At 53.7% G+C, this 23,774-nt stretch overlaps 3 protein-coding genes across 9 annotated transcripts; 2 read left to right on the plus strand and 1 right to left on the minus strand.

Annotated features, from left to right (window-relative positions):
* The first annotated feature begins 490 nt into the window (after positions 1 to 490).
* FDPS (farnesyl diphosphate synthase) lies at positions 491 to 12,305 on the plus strand. 7 transcript variants are annotated; one of them, XM_017867815.1, is made up of 11 exons: positions 523 to 703; positions 1,479 to 1,691; positions 1,770 to 1,932; positions 4,288 to 4,428; positions 9,582 to 9,662; positions 9,808 to 9,930; positions 10,305 to 10,393; positions 10,486 to 10,558; positions 11,239 to 11,316; positions 11,422 to 11,556; positions 12,048 to 12,305. In XM_017867815.1, exons 2-11 carry the CDS (start codon positions 1,516 to 1,518, stop codon positions 12,246 to 12,248), a joined length of 1,260 nt encoding a protein of 419 aa, XP_017723304.1. In that variant the 5' UTR covers positions 523 to 703; positions 1,479 to 1,515; the 3' UTR covers positions 12,249 to 12,305. The 7 variants fall into 7 exon arrangements, with proteins under 7 accessions (XP_017723306.1, XP_017723308.1, XP_017723304.1 ...); XM_017867814.1 differs by having other exon boundaries at positions 697 to 814; XM_017867816.1 differs by lacking the exon at positions 523 to 703 and adding an exon at positions 710 to 814 and having other exon boundaries at positions 9,588 to 9,662; positions 12,048 to 12,304.
* On the minus strand, positions 12,239 to 13,324 carry LOC108526850 (putative uncharacterized protein RUSC1-AS1). Its single transcript, XM_017867822.1, is given in 2 exon segments — positions 12,239 to 12,623; positions 12,626 to 13,324. Coding segments are annotated over 2 exon segments (894 nt in total). The 5' UTR covers positions 13,146 to 13,324; the 3' UTR covers positions 12,239 to 12,249.
* Positions 12,560 to 22,491, plus strand: RUSC1 (RUN and SH3 domain containing 1). The gene is given in 11 exon segments (XM_017867813.1): positions 12,560 to 12,648; positions 13,342 to 14,626; positions 14,628 to 14,791; positions 16,514 to 16,612; positions 16,773 to 16,849; positions 16,976 to 17,150; positions 17,227 to 17,332; positions 17,525 to 17,571; positions 18,257 to 18,809; positions 19,827 to 19,952; positions 21,784 to 22,491. Coding segments are annotated over 10 exon segments (2,715 nt in total). The 5' UTR covers positions 12,560 to 12,648; positions 13,342 to 13,427; the 3' UTR covers positions 21,953 to 22,491.
* The last annotated feature ends 1,283 nt before the right edge of the window (positions 22,492 to 23,774 follow it).

The following is a 23,774-nucleotide window of genomic DNA, read 5'->3' on the forward strand; positions in this document are numbered from 1 at the left end:
GGGGTTTCACCACATTGGTCAGGCTGGTCTCGAACTCCTGACCTCACGATCTACCCGCCTCGGCCTCCCAAAGTGCTGGGATTACAGGCGTGAGCCACCGTGCCCGGCCCAAGACTCATTTTTCTTAAGCCCTTAAAGCACTTTACACACATTACCTCGTGGTATTACCACCCTCATTCAACAAATGAGGTAAGCTAATCTCAAGGAAGTTCACTGAGGATCAGAGATGTTAAATGATTTGCCTAAAGTTAGAGAACTAATAAGTGAGAAAGCTAGTTCTGTTGCGTTTTACTAACGTGCCAATCAGCTGCCCAGGAAGATAATGAAAACTGAAGTTGAGTAAGAGGCGGCCAGAGCCACAGCGGGGGCGTTCCCAGCCTGGCTCGCTTCCGGCACTGATGCCTCCAGCCTAGACCTCTAGACTTCAGCCCTTCCATTGGTCGTCCGTCACCGTGCGCCATGCTCACACGAGGGCCAGCAGCCAATCAGCGCGGCTCGTCTCCACCCAGCCAGGCCACGCAGGATCGCGTTATCGGTCCCTCCCGCGGGCACTCTGGGAGTTGTAGTCTAATTATACATTTCCACCCATAACTTGGGGAGAGCGGGAACTACTCGATCCAGAGAGCCGAGCGCGGAGCGGATTCTGCTTTCAGGAGTACCCGCCAATTAGCGGAACGGAGCAGGAATCCGCGTCTGGGAACAGGTGAGAGAGTATGTGTGCTGGGCCTTGGAGGAAGGGGGCCGATACCAGGCCTTACTTCTGTAACGATACTGTGAGGCATCAGAAGGCCAGCCTGTTGTGTCCGTTTTGAAGGTCGGTGGGCTAGACTGGCTGGTCTTCGGGGGGTGCGGAGACTTCCAAACTCTGTCCTTATGTTTTTCTGGAACCGCCAATATTCCCGGACCCTGGTTTACTCCTTTGCTGCGAGCCCTTCTCTCCCGTCCAGAGTTGCTGCGAGCCTGTCTGCTCAGTCCTAGCGATTCCTGTGAGGCTTGGGACGCGCGGTTCCAGCACCCCGGACAATATGGACGCAGCACCTATGGGTTCTCACCCCAGTGCTTCTCCCCTCCTTGGGGCGTAACTCAGACCCTGGGCACCCCTCTCCATTGCCCAGGGGAGACCTGGGTTCTAGATTTGGCTTTGCCTCTACTATCTTCCTACCTCCTAGAGCCTCAGTTTGGCTTGTGTAAAATAGGATGACTTAAGGGTTCTTTCAGCCCCTAATCCTGTACTCTGTACCACCTCCTTACCCAGCCTTGTGCACGCCGTCTTGAAGGCACTGAGTTCTAGCCTGTTTATTGTAAGTGGCGATTTGTTGGGTCTCCGTCACCCAGCCATACTTTTTGTTCCCTGCATATCCTTGTTGTTGTCCCCAAGCACATTCCACAAGAGGGAGGGGCACTCTGGGCTAAGGCTGGGGTGGGAGTTATCTGGGTAGCGGCCACCATGCCTCTGCCTTTGGTGCTTGCTCCTGCAGGGAGTGCTTGGCGCCCCCTCCCTATGCCACTCCCAGGATGCCCCTGTCCCGCTGGTTGAGATCTGTGGGGGTCTTCCTGCTGCCAGCCCCCTACTGGGCACCCCGGGAGAGGTGGCTGGGTTCCCTACGGCGGCCCTCCCTGGTGCACGGGTACCCAGTCCTGGCCTGGCACAGTGCCCGCTGCTGGTGCCAAGCGTGGACAGAGGAACCTCGGTGAGTGTGGTTGGGGTGAGGGGCCTTGGGGAGGGGATCAGCTGATCAGGTTTCTGACTTGTTTTTCCTTCTACTCAGAGCCCTTTGCTCCTCCCTCAGAATGAACGGAGACCAGAAATCAGATGTTTATGCCCAAGAAAAGCAAGATTTTGTTCAGCACTTCTCCCAGATCGTTAGGGTGCTGACTGAGGATGAGATGGGGCACCCAGAGACAGGAGATGCTATTGCCCGGCTCAAGGAGGTGAGGGATTCATGACTTGGGGGAGTGAGCCTTTGGTTCGGTTGCTCTGTATATGTGGGATTCACCTGTGGCTTATGAGGGACTTTTGACAGATGTGAGAGAAAGCTTTTTTTTTTTTTTTCTCCCTGAGACAGAGCCTCGCTCTGTCACCCAGGCTGGAGTGCAATGGTGCGATCTCGGCTTACTGCTACCTCCACCTCCCAGGTTCAAGCGATTCTCCTGCCTCAGCCTTCCGACTAGCTGGGATTATAGGCGTGTGCCACCACACCCAGCAAATTTTTGTATTTTTAGTAGAGATGGGGTTTCACCGTGTTGGTCAGGCTGGTCTTGAACTCCTGACCTCAGGTGATCCACCCACCTCGGCCTCCCAAAGTGCTAGGATTACAGGCATGAGCCACCGCGCCTGGCCGAGAAAGCGTTTACCTGAGGGACTCGAGTCTGCTCTGGAGAGGTTGGGGCCTGGGCAAGTATACTTACTCAGTCCGTAAACCTGACTTTTGGCTCTGATCCAAAAGTCATCCAAACTGCTTTGCTTGGGGGTGGAGGCCTTGAACCTGGCAAGTCTTAGATTTTGTGTCCTGAAATCAGAAGCTGATACCTTGGCAGAGACCTGGGAGGAAGACAGTCTGATATTGTCCTATCTCCCTGGGGCCTGAGAAAGTTATTGTATCATTAGAAACCCTTATTCTAGGACATGAACTATTGCTGTGATACTTGCCAATTTTTTTCCTGTTGATTCTGGAGTATCTATTAAAATTCTTTTTATAAATGCTGTCTATCTCATATATCTGAGGGGAATCAAGGGAAAGGGGAGCTTTGCCTATACTGGGATGGGGATTAAAAGAGAGTCTTGGCCTAGCATGGTGGCTCATGCCTGTAATCCCAGGACTTTGGGAGGCTGAGGCGGGGGGATCATGAGGTCAGGAGTTCGAGACCAGCCTGGTCAACATGGTGAAACCCCGTCTCTACTAAAAATACAAAAATTAGCCAGGCGTAGTAGGCGCGCACATGTAGTCCCAGCTACTCAGGAGGGTGAGACAGGAGAATCGCTTGAACCTGGGAGGTGGAGGTTGCAGTGAGCTGCGATTGCGCCACTACACTCCAGCCTGAGTGACATAGCGAGATGAAGTCTTCCCTGTTAGTTAGGTCTGATTGAGAGCAGGGCAGCAGAAGGTAAAGTGAGATGCAAGAGGGGACACCACTGGAGGAGTGGGAGATGGATCCCACAGCTTGGGTCCCCTGTAAGCTGTCTCTTGGCCGACTTTGGAGAGGTTTTGTCTTTTTTTTTTTGAGACGGAGTCTTGCTCAGTCACCCAGGCTGGAGTGCAGTGGCCGGATCTCAGCTCGCTGCAAGCTCCGCCTCCCAGGTTTACGCCATTCTCCTGCCTCAGCCTCCCGAGTAGCTGGGACTACAGGTGCCCGCCACCTCGCCCGGCTAGTTTTTTTGTATTTTTTAGTAGAGATGGGGTTTCACCGTGTTAGCCAGGATGGTCTCGATCTCCTGACCTCGTGATCCGCCCGTCTCGGCCTCCCAAAGTGCTGGGATTACAGGCTTGAGCCACCACGCCCGGCCAGGTTTTGTCTTAATATAGTGAAGGAGGCTTATCATTTGCAGGAGGGTTGAACTCTGGGTAGGCAGAGGTGGTTGGAAAAGTAGGGATGGGTTGGGAAGGGGAAGTCTAGGAGAGGTGGGGATGGGGAAGGAACCTGGGGAGGGAACTGAACAAGCCAGTCATCCCTATAGCGTGTACTGAGTTTTCCGTGGGCTCAAGCCCTGTTTGGGCTTGGGAGCAGCATTTAATCTGCACTATGGAGGTTTTAAATTTATTGGGAGGCTGAGGCAGGTGGATGACTTGAGGTCAGTAGTTCGAAACAAGCCTGGCCAACATGGTGAAACCCTGTCTCTACTAAAAATACAAAAACTAGATGGGCATGGTGGTGGGTACCTGTAATCCCAGCTACTCGAGAGGCTGAGGCAGGAGAATTGCATGAACCCAGGAGACGGAGGTTACAGTGAGCCAAGATCGTGCCACTGCACTCCAGCCTGGGCAGCAGAGTGAGACTTCGTCTTAAAAAAATAAAATAAAATAAAATAATAAATAAATAAATAAATAAATTTACTAGGGTAGACCATGCAGAAAGAATGTACCTGGGCACTGGGACCTCTTCTAGCTTTGCTCCAGAAATTTGGAAAAGGAGTAAAGACAGTAGCAATTCCAGAGGCTTCTTGAAGAGGAGTTGGGGCTGTGGAGGATAAAGTTAGGGGGTGGTTGGAAATGGGAGACAGCAAGGAGAAAACTCACAGTAGCTTCTGTATGTACCCTGATACCCTGTCCCTCTTCCCTTGCCCTCCAGGTCCTGGAGTACAATGCCATTGGTGGCAAGTATCACCGGGGTTTGACGGTGGTAGTAGCGTTCCGGGAGCTGGTGGAGCCAAGGAAACAGGATGCTGATAGTCTCCAGCGGGCCTGGACTGTAGGCTGGTGTGTGGAACTGGTGAGAGGGGTAGGGGAAGGGAGTGGAAGTTTCCTGCAGTGGTGGTGACTTGGGTGGGAAAGGGAGGGATGAGCCTGAAACTTATTTCTGGGTTGTGTTTGTGTTTCTTTGTCTCTAGTGTTCTATGGCCAAATTTAGAGTGAATCACTCCAAGGGTTAACTAATGTGGGGAGCCTCTTTTGGCATTAGGTATGAAGATGGCTGTAGATAGTTGTAGACAGTGTGGACTGGGGCCTTGAGACTGGGCAGGGAGGTGTCAGCTCTTTCCTTTGAGCAGAGGATGGCTATAAAAGTGACAGAGGAGGCTGGGCATGGTGGCTTACGCCTGCAATCCCAGCACTTTGGGAGGCCCAGTGGGGCGGACCACCTGAGTTCCGGAAATCCCAGCACTTTGGGAGGCCAAGGGGGGCGGATCACCTGAGTTCTGGAGTTTAAGACCAGCCTGACCAACATGGAGAAACCTCATCTCTACTAAAAATACAAAGTTAGCTGGATATGGTGGCGCATGCCTGTAATCCTAGCTATTTGGGAGGCTGAGGCAGGAGAATCGCTTGAACCTGGGAGGCGGAGGTTGCGGTGAGCTGAGATTGCACCATTGCACTCCAACCTGGGCAACAACAGTGAAACTCTGTCTCAAAAAAAAAAAAAGAAAAAGTGACAGAGGACTTCCAATGGCTATTCAGAAGCAGAGATTGAAAACTGGCAGTTCACTGATAGTTTTTTGAAAATGTTTTACAATTAAGTCTCCTAAATTTAACAAAGAGATTTCATACTAAAACCTAGATTTCTAGCATGGCTTGGGAAATTGTAAGATTTGGGTCCATGTTTCCGCATAGCAACAATTGGCTGAAGCTGAGTGGATGTAACTTCCCCAAGACGGCATGTGTTCTCCTGTGTGCTTTCTCTGGTTTGCTCCAATCCCCACATCCCCTCGTCTTCTATACCAGTTCATCTTGGTCTTGAAGGTGTCGATTTGCTGGCATGGCCTAAAGCTTTCATTAGTGGTAGGGGGACTAGGTTCTGGGAGGGGTGCCATGCCCAAGGAGGGTGGCAGTGAGCCCAAAAGGGAAGAGCATACAGAACTTGGTGAGTGATGATGATGCTGAGTTCCTGGCTGAGAGGAGCAGCTGGCTCAAGGGAAGACGTGCTGACCACAGTCAGCACGGGTACGTTCTTGGTATGGGTGGAGCAGGTGGATCTGCCTGTCCCGTGGGCGGTGGAAATTCCAGTCTGGAACTTGTCAGGGAGATAGATGGGTCTGGGGAATAGAGATTTGCTTCTAAGGAGGTAATAGGCCCATGGCATCCAGGGAGAGGCCCCTGGATGACAGGGATGCTGAGGGGCTGAGGGATTCAAAATATGGAGATGACAGGCAAGGGCGGAAGGGAAGGAGGATGAGGGCAGAGCAGAGGAGCCAAGCTATGGGGGCCAAGGGAAGCAAGACCTCGAGGGGCCAGTGGTTGACTGGTAGAATCAGTTCGTTATTTTTTTGAGACGGAATCTTGCTCTGTTGCCTAGACTGCAGTGCAGTGGCACCATCTCAGCTCACTGCAACCTCCGTCTCCCAGGTTCAAGCAATTCTCCTGCCTCAGTCTTCTAAGCAGCTGGGATTACAGGTGCCTGTCACCATGCCTGGCTAATTTTTGTATTTTTAGTAGAGACGGGGTTTCACCATATTGGTCAGGCTGGTCTGGAACTCCCGACCATCTGCCTCGCCCTCCCGAAGTGCTGGGATTACAGATGTTACAGGTGTGAGCCACTGTGCCTGGCTTAGAATCAGTTCTTAACCCTGGCAGCACCCTAGGTTCACCTGTAAGTTTAAAAAATTTTTTTTTTCCCTAAGACGGAGTGTCGCTCTGTTTCCCAGGCTGGAGTGCAGTGGCGCAAACTCGGCTCACTGCAAGCTCCGCCTCCCGGGTTCACGCCATTCTCCTGCCTCAGCCTCCCGAGTAGCTGGGACTACATGTGCCCGCCACCGTGCCTGGCTAATTTTTTTGTATTTTTTTTAGTAGAGATGGGGTTTCACTGTGTTAGCCAGGATGGTCTCGATCTCCTGACTTCATGACCCACCTGCCTCGGCCTCCCAAAGTGCTGGGATTATAGGCGTGAGCCACCGCACCCGGCGTTTTTAAAAATTTTTAATTTATTATTATTTTTTTTGATTCAGAGTCTCACTCTGTTACCCAGGCTGGAGTGCAGTGGCAGGATCTTGGCTCACTGGAATCTCTGCCTCCGGAGCAAAAGCCACCCTCCCACCACCTCAACCTCCCAAGTAGCTGAGACTACAAGAGGGAGCCTCTACCTGGCTAATTTTCTTTTTTTTTAGAGACTAGGTTTCGCCATGTTGCTGAGGCTGGTCTTGAACTTGTGGCATCAAGTGATCTGCCCATCTCGGCCTCCTAAAGTGTTGGGATTACAGGTGTGAGCCACCGTGCCTGGTCTCAATTTTTTTTTTAGAGACAGAGTCTTGCAGTCTTGCTCTGTTGCCCAGGTTGGAGTGCAGTGCTGCAGTCATGGCGTACTGTAGCCTCGACCTCCTGGGCTGAAGCCATCCTTCCACCTCAGCCTCTCAAGTAGCTGAGATTGCAGGTGCCCGCCACCATGCCCGGCTTTTTTAATAGTTTTTTTTGTAGAGATGGAGTCTCACTATGTTGCCCAGGCTGGTCTTGAACTCCTAGGCTCAAGTGATCTGCCTGCCTCGGCCTCCCAAAGTACTGGGATAACGGGTGTGAGCCACTGTGCCTGGCCTGGGTTTTTTTTTTTTTTTAATTTTCCCTAATAAATAGAAAGTGCTGGTGGGGTTAAGAATCAGTGCTAGGAGGCAGAGGAAATGTGGGGAGGCCATGGAATTAATTCTCTTGGAGACCATCATGGTTGAGTGGTGGTGGCCAAAATGAGATTGTCCTTGCAGTCACCCTTGGGAGAGGCCGTGAATGGGTGGCTTCAGGGAAACCATGGTACTCCAAATAAACACAGAGTCAATTAAACATGTGCCTTCGATGTGGAAAGCTCAGGACCTCCACGCTACTCTTCTGGGGTTAGGTCAGAGGTAAAGGTGCAGATGGATACCTCCTTCCCTGAGGACTCTGCCTATAACAGTAGCAGTGATTGTTGCAACGGTCCTTTCCCCACGGCCCATGCTGGGTTCTGGCAGGCGGTGTTGCATGCTTCCTTTGCAATGTGGATCGACTATAGCACACAGGATTAGGATGGGATGAAGTCTTAAAAACCATGTCTTCTAGGCCAAGTGTAGTGGCTCATGCCTGTAATCCCAACACTTTGGGAGGCTGAGGCAGGTGGATCACCTGAGGTCGGGAGTTCGAGACCAGCCTGACCAACATGGAGGAACCCCAGCTCTACTAAAAATACAAAATTAGGCCAGGCACGGTGGCTCATGCCTGTAATCCCAGCACTTTGGGAGGCAGATCACTTGAGGTCAGGAGTTCAAGACCAACCTGGCCAACGTGGCAAAACCCCATCTCTACTGAATGAAAATACAGAAATTAGCCAGGCTAGCAGTTGGTGGTGGCGGGCGCCTGTAGTCCCAGCTACTTGGGAGGCTGAGGCAGGAAAATCACTTGAATCTGGGAGGAGGAACTTGCAGTGAGCCCACATGGCTCCATTGCATTCCAGCCTGGGCGACAGAGTGAGACTCTATCTCAAAAAAAAAAAAAAAAAAAAAAGAGAAAAGCTATTTAAGGAACCAAAACATATAGTATGACTGACTGCAGGAAGTATCACAGAGAATGTTAGAGTGTTTTATTCTTTAATTTCTTTGTCAGACAAGTGTTTAGGAGACTCTCACTCCAGGCCTAGTGGTGTGCTAGGCTCTGTAAATGCTAAGAGGGAGAAGTTACTGTCCCTGCTTCCAAGGAGTTCATGGTCTAGTGGGAAACCCGACACGTTCAGGTACCTTCAGATGGGCACTCAGAAGAGTAAGCCCTTAGTTAAAATTAGTGTTTAAAAATGTTTAAAGATGTCTAAGACTCATAGGTCAAAGTCAGATTTCAGTTCCACCTGATTAACCTGCACTGCTGAGGAGCTCCTTTAGGTAAGTCTGTGTTCCTGGTCATCGGGGTGTTCAAACACAGTGCTGGGGGCAATGTGGGAATAACCTTCTTTTATTTAGGAAGTAATGTAAAGTCAATTGCGTGAATAAATTTTTTTTTTTTTTTTTTTTTTGAGACGGAGTCTTGCTCTGTCGCCTAGGCTGGAGTGCAGTGGTGCGATCTCGGCTCACTGCAAGCTTCAATCCCCAGGTTCACACCGTTCTCCTGCCTCAGCCTCCCAAGTAGCTGGGACTACAGGCACCCGCCACCTCGCCCGGCTAGTTTTTTGTATTTTTTTAGTAGAGACGGGGTTTCACCGCGTTAGCCAGGATGGTCTCGATCTCCTGACCTCGTGATCCGCCCGTCTCGGCCTCCCAAAGTGCTGGGATTACAGGCTTGAGTCACCGCGCCCGGCCGTGTGAATAAATCTTACTTGAAGCATTCATTGAGGTGTTTGGCAAGAATAGAGTACGGTATATGAAGGTGTTTCCTAATCTCCCTGATACCAGGCCTAATCTAGGGCTCATTAGAGATGTCAAAGATCTGTTCTAGTTTCTTACCTAAAACAAGAGTGTTTTAGTTCCATTTTATAGGCGAGGAGTCTGAGCCAAACAGGTTATATCACTTTCCAAGTCTCCAGAGCACAGAAGTCTTCCGCCTCCCCATCCTGACTTTCCCAGCTCATAGAGACTATCAAAAGCAGCAGCTGTGGCCGGGTGCCTCATGCCTGTAATCCCAGTACTTTGGGAGGCTGAGGCAGGAGGATCATTTGAACCCAGGAGTTCAAAACCAGCCTGAGCAACATAGTAGGACCCTGTCTCTACAAAAAATAAATTGAAAAAAAAAAAAAAAAAAAGTCAGGCATGTGTTGTGTGCCTGTGGTCTCAGGTACTCAGGAAGCTGAAGTGGGAAGATCACTTGAGCCTGGGAGGTAGAGGCTACAGTGAGCCGTGATTGCACCACTGCACTGGATAATGGTGATACTCTGTCCCCCACCAAAAAAAAAAAGCAAAACTATATACAGATATAGATATAAAGTAGCAGCTCTGTTGCTGATAGAAGGAACAGTAATGAGCCCTGCAGGTCTTATTCCACTCTTCCTAGCTGCAGGCTTTCTTCCTGGTGACAGATGACATCATGGATTCATCCCTCACCCGCCGTGGACAGATCTGCTGGTATCAGAAGGTAATGGTGGGCAGGAAAGTAGCAGTGGGTATGGGGACAGGCCACAGGGAGGTGGTATATATGGCCTGGTTGAGGTGTTGGGATGATGGCTCTTAGTATGAACCGAGACTAGAGATTGATTGCTTGTTTTTCTCTGTCATGATAGCCGGGTGTGGGTTTGGATGCCATCAATGATGCTGTCCTCCTGGAAGCATGTATCTACCGCCTGCTGAAGCTCTATTGCCGGGAGCAGCCCTATTACCTGAACCTGATCGAGCTCTTCCTGCAGGTGTGCTGCAGACAGGGCCCAATGCCCAGAGGGTGCCCATGGTAGCCTTGGCCTTTATAGGACATGCTCATCTAGCTGGTTTCAGGGTACAGGATTGCAGGGTGCCTGGAGGGGAAAGAAAGCGAGGAAGGGAGTTGGGAAGTGGGGTGGTGGTAGTGGCAAGAAGGGGCTTCTCTGTCCCTGTGTAATTGGAAGAAAGGGTGATAAAGGCCGGTGTATGTGAATATAGGCCTTGAGTTTTGGGGCTTTCTCCCCTTCTGTTGCCTTTCTGATTCTGCCCAGTTGTCAGCTGATATGGGATGTTGGGCTCAGGATACCAGGGTTTCATATATCTTGAGAAAGCCTGGCTCATGGGCCGTCTTTGTCTTCCTTAGAGTTCCTATCAGACTGAGATTGGGCAGACCCTGGACCTCATCACAGCCCCCCAGGGCAATGTGGATCTTGGCAGATTCACTGAAAAGAGGTGAGTGACAGTGCGAACCATGTCTGGACAGCGAGGTAGGGCTCAGGATGCGCGTTGCCCTCCTGAGGAGTTTCTCTTCTCCCCCTACTCAGGTATAAATCTATTGTCAAGTACAAGACAGCTTTCTACTCCTTCTACCTTCCTATAGCTGCAGCCATGTACATGGTGAGTGAGCCTCCTCACCCCTCTCCTCTGCTAATGGGGGCTTTTGGACAGGAAGGCATGGAGCAGAAAACGTGAACACTGCTACCCCTGGTGAAAGGCTGTGTGACCTTGAGCAAGTCAGTCTCACTGAGTCTCTTCCTCAACTGGGGATAAAATTCCTACTTCACAGGACTGTAAAGATTAAGCAAAGCAAGGGATATGAAAGTGCTTAGAACTTAATAGGGGAACAGTATATCCTGCATCTGAGTATGGATAGGAGTGCGGAGGAGATCAACCACGTTGAGAGGGAAAAGAATGGATTAAAGGCAGTCAGTGGGATTAACTGTCTACCCTGACCTTGCTTCTCTACATTTCCTTTTCATCTTGAAAGAAGTTGGAGGTGGCAAAAATATTAGGAAGATGGATCAGAATGACTTGGGGACTGACATTTGTGAGGGAAGACAGGCTGTGCACCTCTAGAATGGATTCATCTCTTTTATGACTCCCTGAAAGTCCTAGCCAAAAATAAGTGGGATTGAGGTTGGACCATCAGTCAGGACTGTCTAGGTCAGGGAAGCCAAGATGTCTGAAGAGAGAGGAGAGATTTGGGGCTGCAGTAGGGCAAGACCCCATGGGAGGAAGCAGCCAGGAAGATGCAGGCACCTCTGGGGTTTGGCTTATTAACCCACCTTTCCCTATAGGCAGGAATTGATGGTGAGAAGGAGCATGCCAATGCCAAGAAGATCCTGCTGGAGATGGGAGAGTTTTTTCAGATTCAGGTAGGAAGGCAGGAGGCAGTAGCAGAGAACAGGCACCAGCTTCACTCCTCCTCTGCCTAGGAACCTCATCCTTCCTCCTTTGCTGCCTTCCCCCTCCCCGCCCAGGATGATTACCTTGACCTCTTTGGGGACCCCAGTGTGACCGGCAAAGTTGGCACTGACATCCAGGACAACAAATGCAGCTGGCTGGTGGTTCAGTGTCTGCAACGGGCCACTCCGGAACAGTACCAGATCCTGAAGGTGCCTGAGAGAGGGTGGTGGGTCCCTGAGCTAGGGGAAAGGGATAGAGCAGTGGTTCTCAATTGGAGGCAGTTTTTCTCCCGAGGGGACATTTGGCAATGTCAGCAGACATTTTTTGTCATCGTCATCACAACTCTGTGTGTGTGCATGTGGTACAGACATCTAGTTGGCAGGAGCCAAAGATGTTGCCAAACATGTAGCACACAGAACAGCTCCCCCAGACAGGATTATCTGGTCCCAAATTTCAATAGTGCCAAGGTTGAGAAACCCTGGAGTAGAGGACACCTGGTCTGAGGCAATATGTAGGGAATATTTGGGATAGGGAAGGGAAGCTTGGGATCTTAGCCACCTGGAGACACTTGAACATTGGAGGGAGGAAAGGAGTGGGTGGCTTTGGAGATGTTCTGAAATATGAGAATGAGGGGAGTGGAGAGGTCCTGGAGGCTCTGGGGAAGGCCAAGCCCGTTTTCCTGTCTTCCAACCCCTTTTAGGAAAATTACGGGCAGAAGGAGGCTGAGAAAGTGGCCCGGGTGAAGGCACTATATGAGGAGCTGGATCTGCAGGCTGTGTTCTTGCAATATGAGGAAGACAGTTACAGCCACATTATGGCTCTCATTGAACAGTACGCAGCGCCCCTGCCCCCAGCCATCTTTCTGGGGCTTGCGCGCAAAATCTACAAGCGGAAAAAGTGACCTAGAGGTTGCAAGGGCGGGGAGAGGAGGCTCTCAATAAATAATTGTGTAACCTTCTTGTGGTTCTGTTCTTGCTTGGCGCAGCTAGAGTCTGGCTCTTTCCAGAATGTGCGGGGTGGGGTGCTGGGAGGACTCGCTGCACGGAAGCAGGACCCAGGGGCCTTTGCATCAGGGCCCACTCGGGGCCAAAAGCTTGGGATATATCAAACCCGCTAGGTGGGTGACACAAGACGCTAAGCGCTGGGGGCGGGTCTGAGCTACGCCACGCCCATGCGCGAAGGGGTGCAGATGCGCTGCGCAGAGTGGGTTGTGCTAGTGCCCCTCCCCTCCCGCTCTGTGCCCCGCCGGGCGGGGACCGTGGGAGCCGCGGACAAGCCGGAGCGGTTCCAGGAGGACCCTGGTGAGGAGGGCTCGGCCCATGGGTGTAGACTGATGGACCAGGGCACAAGGGGCGGGGCAGGACAAGGGAGCAGGAGAAATGAATAGAGAAGGGGTGCGGTGGTGACTGAACGATGGAGACGAATGCGGAGAGAATGGACATACCGCTGTTCCGAGGGGCGAGGGCTCAGGCTGGAGCCTGGCCGAGGCAGCCAGCAGATACGGAGTTGACAAGCTGACGGCTGCTCCATCCTTTTCCTCTCCAGCTCCCACCCCTTTCCTGCATTCACCAGGCAAACTCTGCATATCGCCCCACCCCCATCCCCTGCCTCCTTTCAGGGCATCTGGGTGGGTCTCCCTGGGTCCCTTCCTCTGGAAGTAAGGGGTAGGCAGGAGGGCAGGGCCAGATTGCGGCAGCAGGGACCCGGAGGTCCATTCTGGGCCCGGACCTCTTCCAGGCCCCCGCCCCCCTTCGGAAATCCAGAGCGCAGCCGCGTTCTCTGACCCTCCTGGCTCCATTCCCGGGGGGTTACATTTGACTCCACCTGCAAACACTGCAGTGGAAACTAATGGCCAGTCGATTGCGATTTGCTCTCATTGAAATATCTTCCAAAGCAGCCAGAGCCTTCAGGCCTGCTGCTGTCGTCAGTCACCTCGGTATCCTTCCCGCAGCTCCTGTCCTCACTGGCTGCGCTTCGCCACCCCTGTCTTCTAGGTCTGCATCTGTGGTTGCCAGGTAGGTGGATGTAGGAGACCCTACCCTCCTGGTTCTCTAGAAGCCATCCCATCGCCGCTGGCACCATGCTGTCTCCTCAGAGAGCTTTACTCTGCAACCTCAATCACATCCACCTCCAGCACGTCTCCCTGGGCCTGCACTTGTCCCGCCGTCCTGAGCTACGGGAAGGGCCCTTGAGCACATCCCCTCCCCCAGGAGACACTGGGGGCAAGGAGAGCAGGGGACCCTGCAGTGGCACCCTGGTGGACGCCAATTCCAACAGCCCAGCTGTGCCCTGCCGGTGCTGCCAGGAGCACGGTCCGGGCCTAGAAAACCGGCAGGACCCATCACAGGAGGAAGAGGGGGCTGCCTCTCCCTCAGACCCAGGCTGCTCTTCCTCGCTCAGCTCCTGCTCAGATCTTAGCCCCGATGAGTCCCCTGTCTCAGTCTACTTGCGGGACCTCCCTGGTGATGAGGATGCCCACCCTCAGCCCAGTATCATCCCCCTGGAGCAGGGTTCCCCACTGGCTTCAGCAGGCCCTGGCACCTGCTCACCGGACAGCTTCTGCTGCTCTCCTGATTCCTGCTCCAGAGCTTCTTCTTCACCCGATCCTGGCCTGGACTCGAACTGCAACGCCCTGACCACCTGCCAGGACCTCCCTTCCCCAGGCTTGGAGGAAGAGGATGAGAGCGCGGAGCAGGATCTCCCTACTTCTGAGCTCTTAGAGGCGGATGATGGGAAAATCGACGCTGGGAAAACGGAGCCCAGTTGGAAGATTAACCCAATTTGGAAAATTGACACAGAGAAAACTAAAGCTGAATGGAAAACCACAGAAAACAATAACACTGGTTGGAAAAACAACGGGAATGTTAACTCTAGCTGGAAAAATGAACCTGAAAAATTCGACTCTGGTTGGAAAACCAACACAAGAATAACTGATTCTGGCTCGAAAACAGATGCAGGGGAAATTGATGGAGGATGGAGAAGTGACGTCAGCGAGGAGCCGGTGCCCCACCGGACAATCACGTCCTTCCACGAGCTGGCCCAGAAGCGCAAGCGGGGCCCAGGGCTGCCCCTCGTCCCGCAGGCCAAGAAAGATCGCAGTGACTGGCTCATAGTCTTCTCGCCCGACACCGAGCTGCCCCCTTCGGGGTCGCTGGGCGGCTCCTCGGCACCTCCTCGGGAAGTCACCACCTTCAAGGAACTCCGGTCCCGAAGCCGGGCCCCCCCCCCGCCAGTCCCGCCTCGAGACCCCCCAGCTGGCTGGGCTTTGGTCCCTCCCCGGCCCCACCCCGCCTGTCCCTCCCCGAAGGAAGAAGAACCGACCCGGACTGCAGCCCATAGCGGAGGGGCAGTCCGAGGAGGGCCAGGCTGTCAGCCCAGCGGCTGGCGAGGAGGCCCCAGCCGCGAAGGAGCCGGGAAAGCCGGGCGCGCAGGCCGGCCTGGAGGGTAAGAGATCGCAAGAAGCGGGAGGAGGGCTGGGCTTCGGCCGCTCACGCCTCCTAGGCTTCCAATCCGGCCCCCTGTCTTCCCTCCATTCTGTGTCACCCATCCTCCCCGCCCCTTCTACCAGGGAGCGCTCCGGGAAAGGGAAACTGGGTGGGTCACTGGGTTACGGGACTAACTCTTTGCTCCCTCTTCTTCCCGCCCCTCCTTGCCTGGCTGCCCATCCCGCTGCCCTCCTTCCCTCTGCGCCTGGCCCCGCCAATCCCGCCTGCAGCCGGTCCCCTCCTGCTCCCTCGGCCCCTGGTTTTCCGGTTCTCGGCCGACGGGCGCCCCCTGTTGGAGGGTGGGGGCGCAGGCGCAGCTGGGTCTCTGCTCCTGGCTCCTCTGGCCGGGTGGTCCGGCGCCGGGCTGCGGCTGCTGGGGGCGCCGAGCCCCCCAGAGGAGCAGCTGCTGCCCGTCCGCCTGTCCCCAGTGGGAGCCTATTCGCCTCCGACTCGGGGAGCCTTGCCCTGCCTGGCCAGCCCCGAGCTGGCACTGCTGCTGTCCCCGCTCTTTCCCAGAAGTAGCACCTTCCCCGCCGCGGCTCCCCCACCCCGCCAGGTACCCGCCCCCCCGCTGCCACCGCAACCTCGTCCGCCGAAGGCCCCTCGCTGGACCAGGAGCCCATCGCCTCCGCCCAGGCTACGTAAGACGGACCCGGGCAAGCCCCGCGGGCCACGCCTCAGGCGGGTCGCCCCGCCCACTCCAAGGCCCCTCCCACTATCGCCCGGCCCCATTTTCGCTTTTTTTCTGGGGTTGCCCAGCTTGGTCCCGCCCTTCAGTTTCGGCCGACTCCAAGCAAGTTCGTCGGTTTTGGGGAATCTGGCCCCGTTCCTAGTGCTGGAGGGGGGAAGTTGTTGCCTTTCCTGCTCCGTGGCCCGGTCCCCTCTCCCTCCAGACCCGCCTGGGCATAATGGACACGGGTTTACCCAGCCTCCATGCCAAGTCTAGGGGGTCCCAGCGAGTCTGTTGTTAGGGACTTTGGGTCACACCTTCCGTGGAATTCCTTGGCCTGTGCATCTCGGGCCTGTCCCCCCACCTTGCTCGGGAGGGGTGGAGGGTGAAGCTCCCGGGAGCTCATTGGCACTAGAGGTTCTGGCCACGCCCTCTCCGCGAGTCCAGTCCCATGCGGGATGAAGAGGGCACCCTCCACCGAAAGACTGCTGCGGAACCCGGGTTTCCCCTTTCCGGCGCCTTCCAGCCTCCCAATCCTCGGGTCTCGCCTCCCTGCGTCTCCTCCCTTTCCCCTCTGTCTGTCTTTCCATTGGTCCATGCCGCCCACGTGCTCCCCAGGGCTCCGCGGGCTGGACTGGGCCCCGGGGCGGTGCGCAGGGCTGCACCTCACTCCCCGCGCCCTGTCCTCTCCCGCCCTACAGGCCCTAGCAGGGCAGGCGGGAGGTGAGCGCTGCCGTCTCGCTCCCGGATTTCCGGGATCCTGGAGGTGGGGGCTGTGCCCTGAGGGAGGGCACCGGGAACCGGGATGGGGCTGGGGGACAGCGAGTGCCGGGAAGTGTGCGGGATTTCACTCCGGGGCTCGGGTCGAGCTACCCCGTGCTCCAGGCGGCCCTGCGCCTCCTCTCCCCAAGCCCCTTCGGGGAGACCCGCCGGAGACAACTTGTGTGGAAGCCCGGAGTCCTCGGAATAACCCTTGGTAAGTGTCACCGCGCCCTTCTTCCCTTACGCCAGTCCGTAGTTCGTGGTCCTTCGCCGGTGTCCCCGGAGCCCAGCGGCTGTGGATGGCAGAAGCCCAGAGTGGGACTGGTCAGCTGCAGGAGCAGAAGAAAGGTAGAGCACCCTGACTCCCGACCCCGCGCTTCCAAATGAACTGCCCCTCGCCCCCGGCCCTGCTCTCTCAGGCTGTCCGAAGGCAGTCTCTCCACGCCCCTCGGGCAAGCCTGGGTAGGGGCGCGGCTTCCTAGGGTCTTCCCTTTCCCTTCCCTCCCAGGTCTCCTGATAGCCGTCAGCGCCTCCGTGGATAAAATCATCTCGCATTTCGGGGCCGCCCGGAACTTGGTGCAGAAGGTGAAGGTGGCTGGAGGGAGGGTGTTGGGATGAGGAGAGTAATGGAGCTCCGCGGTGGGTGCGGGAACGGTTGGCGGGAGGTGGCTGGAGGGATCTCTGGACCCATCCGCATCGCGCCGCCTCCAGGCCCAGTTGGGTGATAGCCGGCTGAGCCCGGATGTGGGGCACCTGGTGCTGACCACCCTCTGCCCGGCCCTCCATGCCCTGGTGGCGGACGGGCTGAAGCCTTTCCGGAAGGACCTCATCACCGGGCAGCGCAGGAGCAGCCCCTGGAGCGTGGTGGAGGCGTCGGTGAAGCCAGGTGAGCCAGGAGGGCGTGGGACCCGGCAGTGCGCAGGGCTGGGCCGGGCTTGGCTGACTGCACCCCACGTTCTCAGGCTCCAGCACCCGCTCCCTTGGAACCCTGTATAGCCAGGTCAGCCGTCTAGCCCCGCTGAGCAGCAGCCGTAGCCGCTTCCATGCCTTTATCCTGGGCCTTCTCAAGTGAGTTGCCTTCTTCCCAGTGCCCTTCCCACGACCTGGGACTGCAAGAGCATCATGAGTGGGACACAGTAGTAGTACCTCATGTCCCCAGAGAAGGCCCCCCTTCCTTCCAATCTCATCTCCCATCCTCCACCCAGAGAGGACTGGAGTCCTCCACCTCCCTGAACTTCCATTCCCTCTTTTCTCCCCCAGCACCAAGCAGTTGGAGCTGTGGTTTTCCAGTCTCCAGGAAGATGCAGGTCAGAGGTTCAGATGGGAGAGGATGGGGCTGATGGGCTGGGAGGATGGGAAGGAAAGGGTTCTCTCCTGCTGGTTCCCACTGGTGCCAGAATGCCATTAATCCAGATCTCCGATCTTATTACTCTTCTAATTAAAACCTTCTAAGGAGGCCCATCGCCCATAGGATGAAAGACCCAAAGCCTTGGCTGTCTGGCCTCTGCCCTCTTCCCCTGCCTTGGAGGCCAGGGCTTTCTCTGGTCTTGCCAACAGTCTTCCTGCCTGGCCCTTCCTGCTCCAGGGACCTGCTTATGTTATTCCTCTACCTCCTGCCCCTCCTGCTTCCTCATGAACTGTCATTCATCCTTTGAGTCCTTCCCCAGTGAGGCCTTACCTCTACCCTCAGACTAGGCCAACCCCCACACCATTTTGTATGTGCTTCTATGGCTCTCCTGTCCTCCTCCTCTGTAGCCTTTGTACTGTCACTCAGTTACTTGTCACCACTTGCTGTGTGTGTCTTCCTATTTGGGCTAGGTTCCACGCAGGCAGGGATGTCAGTCCTATAGCTCACTACATCCTTCCTCCTCTCTGCCCCAGTGTCCAGCTGAGTGAGGCCTGGGAGGATGTGTGCTGACTGGTGGGCTGCTCTGGGGGGTCCTCTGGAACTAGGTCCAGGGCAGAAGCTGATGTTGGCCTGCTCTTTTCCAGGCCTGCTCTCCCTCCTGTACCTGCCAACAGGATTCTTCTCCCTGGCCCATGGTGGCTGTCCCTCCCTGTCCACAGAGCTGCTGCTCCTGCTGCAGCCTTTGTCGGTGCTCACCTTCCACCTGGACCTGCTCTTTGAGCACCACCACCACCTGCCCCTGGGCCCGCCTCAGGCGCCTGCCCCTCCAGGCCCGCCTCCGGCTCTGCAGCAGACTATGCAAGCCATGCTGCACTTGGGGGGCCGGCTGGCCCAGAGCCTTCGGGGGACTTCCAAGGAAGCTGCTCCAGACCCCTCAGACTCTCCAAACCTTCCCACACCAGGGAGCTGGTGGGAGCAGCTGACCCAGGCCTCCCGGGTCTATGCCTCTGGGGGTACTGAGGGCTTTCCTCTTTCCCGATGGGCACCGGGGCATCATGGGACTGCAGCTGAAGAAGGTGCACAGGAGAGACCCCTGCCCACAGATGAAATGGCACCAGGCAGGGGCCTCTGGTTGGGAAGACTATTTGGAGTGCCTGGGGGCCCCACAGAAAATGAGAGTGGAGCCCTAAAGTCCAGGTAATGGGGTACCTTGTCCTTTCTATGACCTTCTGACTCTCAGATCTCCCAGTGGCCTCATTTGAAACTCTATAGTGATGATCCTTTAGGGCAGAGGTTGGCAGTCTGTTTTTCTACAGCCATGAGCTAAAAATGGTTACATTTTAATGGTTATATTAAGTGCCTATATAATGATCTCAATTTTCCCTCTTGGTCCTAGGTCCAAAAATATAGTTATCCCTAGGTACATGTGGGGAATTGGTTCTAGGACCCTCACATACACTAAAATCTGACATACTCAAGTCCTATAGTTGATGTATAGGAAAAGACAGCCCTCAGTATATGTGGGTATTACATCCTGAGAATATAGTATTTTCTGTTCAGTTGGAAAAAACCTGCATATAGGTGAACTTGCGCATTTCAAACCTGCTTTGTTCAAGGGTCAACTGTATTTACTATCTGGTCCTTTAGAAAAATGAAAAACAGCCTGGGCAACATGGTAAAACCCTGTCTCTATAGAAAAATACAAAAATTAGCTGGGCACGGTGGCACACACCTGGTGGGAGTCCCAGCTACTCTAGGAGGCTGAGGTGGGAGGGCAGCTTGAGCCTAGGAGGTCGAGGCTGCAGTGAGCTGTAATCACACTGCTGCATTCCAGCCTGGGTGACAAAGCGAGACCCTGTCTCCTCTCCAAACAAACAAACAAAATTGCGAATCCCTGCTCCAGGCCTCAATAACTGGTGGTTCTTTAATGGCTTGAGATGTTCTCTAGCTCCCTTTCGTTCTGAGCCTCTCTAGACCCTGCTGGGTCCATAGGTTCCTTGTGATTTGTGGTGTTGTGGACTTTTGTTGTCATCTCCCTCATCAGCCTGAAAATGCCTGTATCTAATAATTAACAGTCTGCCCTCAGCAGTGACTAACCCCTGACCTCTTTTGAACCACAATTAAGCCCCTTAGCCTCTCCCTGCCTCCAAACCCCAGGGTTCTTTGGGTTTTCTGGAGGTGGGTTGAGCTGTGACCCTCTGTCCCTTCTTTTAGGAGACCATCTAGCTGGCTGCCCCCGACAGTGAGTGTGTTGGCTCTTGTGAAGCGGGGGGCACCTCCTGAGACGCCTTCTCCTCAGGAGCTTGAGGCCTCAGCGCCCAGCATGGTGCAAACCCATAGGTAAGGAGGACTGGGGAGGATGCACTAGTGTGTAACCATATATGCTATCACAGCATGGATGGGAGGTAGTGTAAAAAAAACCTGGGCTTTAAAATAAGACCATGCTTAGTGTGCATTGCAGCTTTTCTGTTTATTATCGATGTGTCACTCATTTGTCTGAGCCTTGGATTCTTTATTTTTTTTTATTTTTTTGGAGACAGAGTCTTGCTCTGTCGCTCAGGCTGGAGTGCAGGGGTATGATCTCGGCTCACTGCAACCTCCCCATCCTGGGTTCTCCTGTCTCAGCCTACCGAGTAGCTGGGACTACAGGTGCCCGCCACCACACCCAGCTTTGTTTTTTTCTTTTTTGAGACAGAGTCTAGCTCTGTCGCCAAGCTGGAGTACAGTGAGGCGATCTGGGCTCACTGCAATCTCCGCCTCTTGGGTTCAAGCAATTCTCCTGCTAAGCCTCCTGAGTAGCTGGGATTACAGGCACGTGCCGCCACGCCCAGCTAATTTTTGTATTTTTAGTAGAGAAGGGGGTTTCACCATGTTGGCCAGGATGGTCTTGATCTCCTGACCTTGTGATCCGCCTGCCTTGGCCTCCCAAAGTGCTGGGATTATAGGCATGAGCCACTGTGCCCGGCCAATTTTTGCATTTTTAGTAGAGACAGGGTTTCACCGTGTTGCCCAGGCTGGTCTAGAACTCCTGACCTCAGGAGATCCGCCCGCCTCAGCCTCCCAAAGTACTGGGATTAGAGGCGTGAGCCACTGTGCCCGGCCAGGATTCTTTCTATAAAAAGAGGATACGATGCAATACCTTTTTTATAGTTACAGAGACTAAACATAATTTTTTTTTGAGACAGAGTCTCATTCTCGCCCAGGCTGGAGTGTAGTGGCATGATTTCAGCTCACTGCAACCTCGTCTCCTGGGCTCAAGGGATTCTCCTGCCTCAGCCTCCAGAGTAGCTGGGATTATAGGCGCCTGCCACCATGTCTGGCTAATTTTTGTAACTTTACTAGAGACAGGGTTTCGCCGTGTTGTCCAGGCTGGTCTTAAACTCCTGGCCTCAAGTGATCTGCCCACCTCAGCCTCCCAAAGTGCTGGGATTACAGGTGGGAGCCACCACACCTGGTCACTAAACATTTTATAAGAGCATTTGGCAGCTGGGCGCGGTGGATCACCTGAAGTCAGGAATTCAAGACCAGCCTGGTCAACATGGTGAAACCTCGTCTCTACTAAAAATACAAAAATTAGCCAGGCGTGGTGGTGGTGGGCACCTGTAGTCCCAGCTACTCGGGAGGCTGAGGCAGGAAAATTGCTTGAACCCAGGAGGCAGAGGCTGCCGAGATCACAGCACTGCACTCCAGCCTGGGGAACAGAGAGAGACTCTGTCTCAAAAAATAAATAAATAAATAAAAAGAGTAGATGGAATAGTAGGAGATCGAAACACCAAACAGGTTTTGGTGATGGATTGGATGTATGGAGTGAGATGCCCAGGTTTTTACCAGGAGCAAATGTGGGTAGAAAGTGGTGCTGTTTACCACTGTAGGCGACATGAGGAGGGACTGGTTTTGAGGGTGAGTCATTTCGTTTGCCTATGTTGAATTTGAAGCATCAGAGAGAAGTGCAAATAGTGTCAAATAAGCAGCTGGAGTGGGTCTGGCACTCAGGAGAAGGCTGGGGCCCCAGATAGAACCACCATGTTGATGAATGGTTCTCAAGTCCCTTCCAGAGCCCAGTCAATGTTCACTGAGCCAAACCAACAAAGGCACTCTAGAGGTGACACCTGGGGACAGCTGGGCACCCCTACCTCACTTCATCCCAGTATCTTCCTCTGGCTCCCCTCAGGGCAGTTCGGGCTCTCTGTGATCATACTGCTGCAAGACCTGACCAGTTGAGCTTCCGGCGTGGGGAAGTGCTGCGTGTCATTACCACAGTGGATGAGGACTGGCTCCGCTGTGGGCGGGATGGCGTGGAGGGTCTGGTGCCTGTGGGGTATACCTCCCTTGTTCTGTAGCCCTGGGATCCTTTCCTGCGTATGTGTCTCCTTCCTGTCACCTGGGAATGGAATGGCCCGTGAACACCATCCCAGAAGCATTTTCCCTGTCTGCAAAATGACATTTCTTCCCACATTTCTGCTAATGTTTAAAATAAACTTTCCTTCTTCCCTCCTATACCCACCTGTAAGGTGAAATCTGCTCTTCTTCCAAATATATAAAAAGGGAATTGCCCTCCAGGAAATCCCTTTCCTTTTTCCCATCTGTATAAGGGAATGTCTTCCTTCCTATCTATCTGCAAAATGGAAATCTAGACCTCCTTCTTCATCCATAAGTGGACTGTGCCAGTACAATACATGCCTCAGCCCCCAAGCCTAGAAGGACCTCTAGTCTCCTTCCTGTGTATGGACTCTTCCTCACTCCACCCCTCCCACGTTGTCTGTATTGATAATGTACTCATGCTGTACTAGGTGCTGAAGCCTGGACACCCCTGGTGGGTGGGCCTGTGGTGATGATTTGCATCCTTCCTCTTTTGTCCCAATAAAGTATGGGAGTTGAATGTGTGTCTTTCACTGTGGGTTTCAGGACATAGGCTATGGGGGAGGAGAAAAAGGACCTCCTACGGGAGGCATAAGGCAGATGTTTCTTTTCGTTCTTAATGCTCCCTAAATAGAGAAGTAGTCCCTCACTGGTTCCTGAATCTTACAAGTGCTTCTCTACTGTATGACTTTCTCTGTTTAGCTAGACTAACAGGATAGGAGCCTGCATAAATATGGGGGAGGAGAGAAGACTTAGCCCTTGAAATTGTACTTCATATCTGAGGTGAAGGGAAGGATTAAAGATTTGCACTGGGCACAGTGGCTCACACCTGTAATCCCAGCACTTTGAGAGGCTGAGGCAAACAGATCACTTGAGCTCAGGAGTTCGAAACCATCCTTGCCAACATGGCAAAACCCCGTCTCTACAAAAAATTAGCCAGGTGTGGTGACACATGCCTGTGGTCCCAGCTAGTTGGAGGGCTGAGGCAGGAGGATCCTTTGAGCTGTGGACTTCGAAGCTGCAGTGAGCTGAGATTGTGCCACTGCATTCCAGCCTGGGTGACAAAGTGAGAACCTGTTTCAAAACAACAACAAAGAGTTGTAAGAAATGTCACCATTTGTTCTACTAGCCAGGCGCGGTGGCTCACACCTATAATCCCAGCACTTTGGGAAGCCAAGGTGGGCAGATGACGAGGTCAGGAGATAAAGACCATCCTGGCTAACACAGTGAAACCCCATCTCTACTAAAAATACAAAAAAATTAGCGGGGCATCGTGGCAGGCGCCTGTAGTTCCAGCTACATGGGAGGCTGAGGCAGGAGAATGGTGTGAACCCAGGAGGTGAAGCTTGCAGTAAGCCGAGATCGCGCCACTGCACTCTGTCTCAAAACAAACAAACAAACAAACAAACAAACAAAAAAAGAAATGTCTCCATTTTTTCTACTTAGTATCTATCACTTTTTGATGATATAATTCCAAGTAACCCAGGCACCTGACAACAACAACAAAAAGTTCCAAGTAAAATAGAGGCCAGGTGTGGTGGCTCATGTCTGTAGTCCCAGCACTTTGGGAGGCTGATGTGGGAGGACTGCTTGTGGTCAGGCAGTATAGCAAGACAGTCTATTAAAAAAAAAAAAAACCTGGGAGTGGTGGCAATCACCTGTCGTCCCAGCTACTTTGGGAAGCTGAGGTGGGAGGATCACTTGAACCTAGGAGTTCAAGGCTGCAGTGAGTTTTGATTGCACCATAGCACTCCACTACACTCCAGCCTGTAAGACAGAGAAAGGGCATCCCTCTCAAAAAAA

The sequence above is a fragment of the Rhinopithecus bieti genome, unplaced genomic scaffold (genome assembly GCF_001698545.2).
Source record: "Rhinopithecus bieti isolate Rb0 unplaced genomic scaffold, ASM169854v2 scaffold_4129, whole genome shotgun sequence".
Classification (NCBI taxonomy): domain Eukaryota; kingdom Metazoa; phylum Chordata; class Mammalia; order Primates; family Cercopithecidae; genus Rhinopithecus; species Rhinopithecus bieti.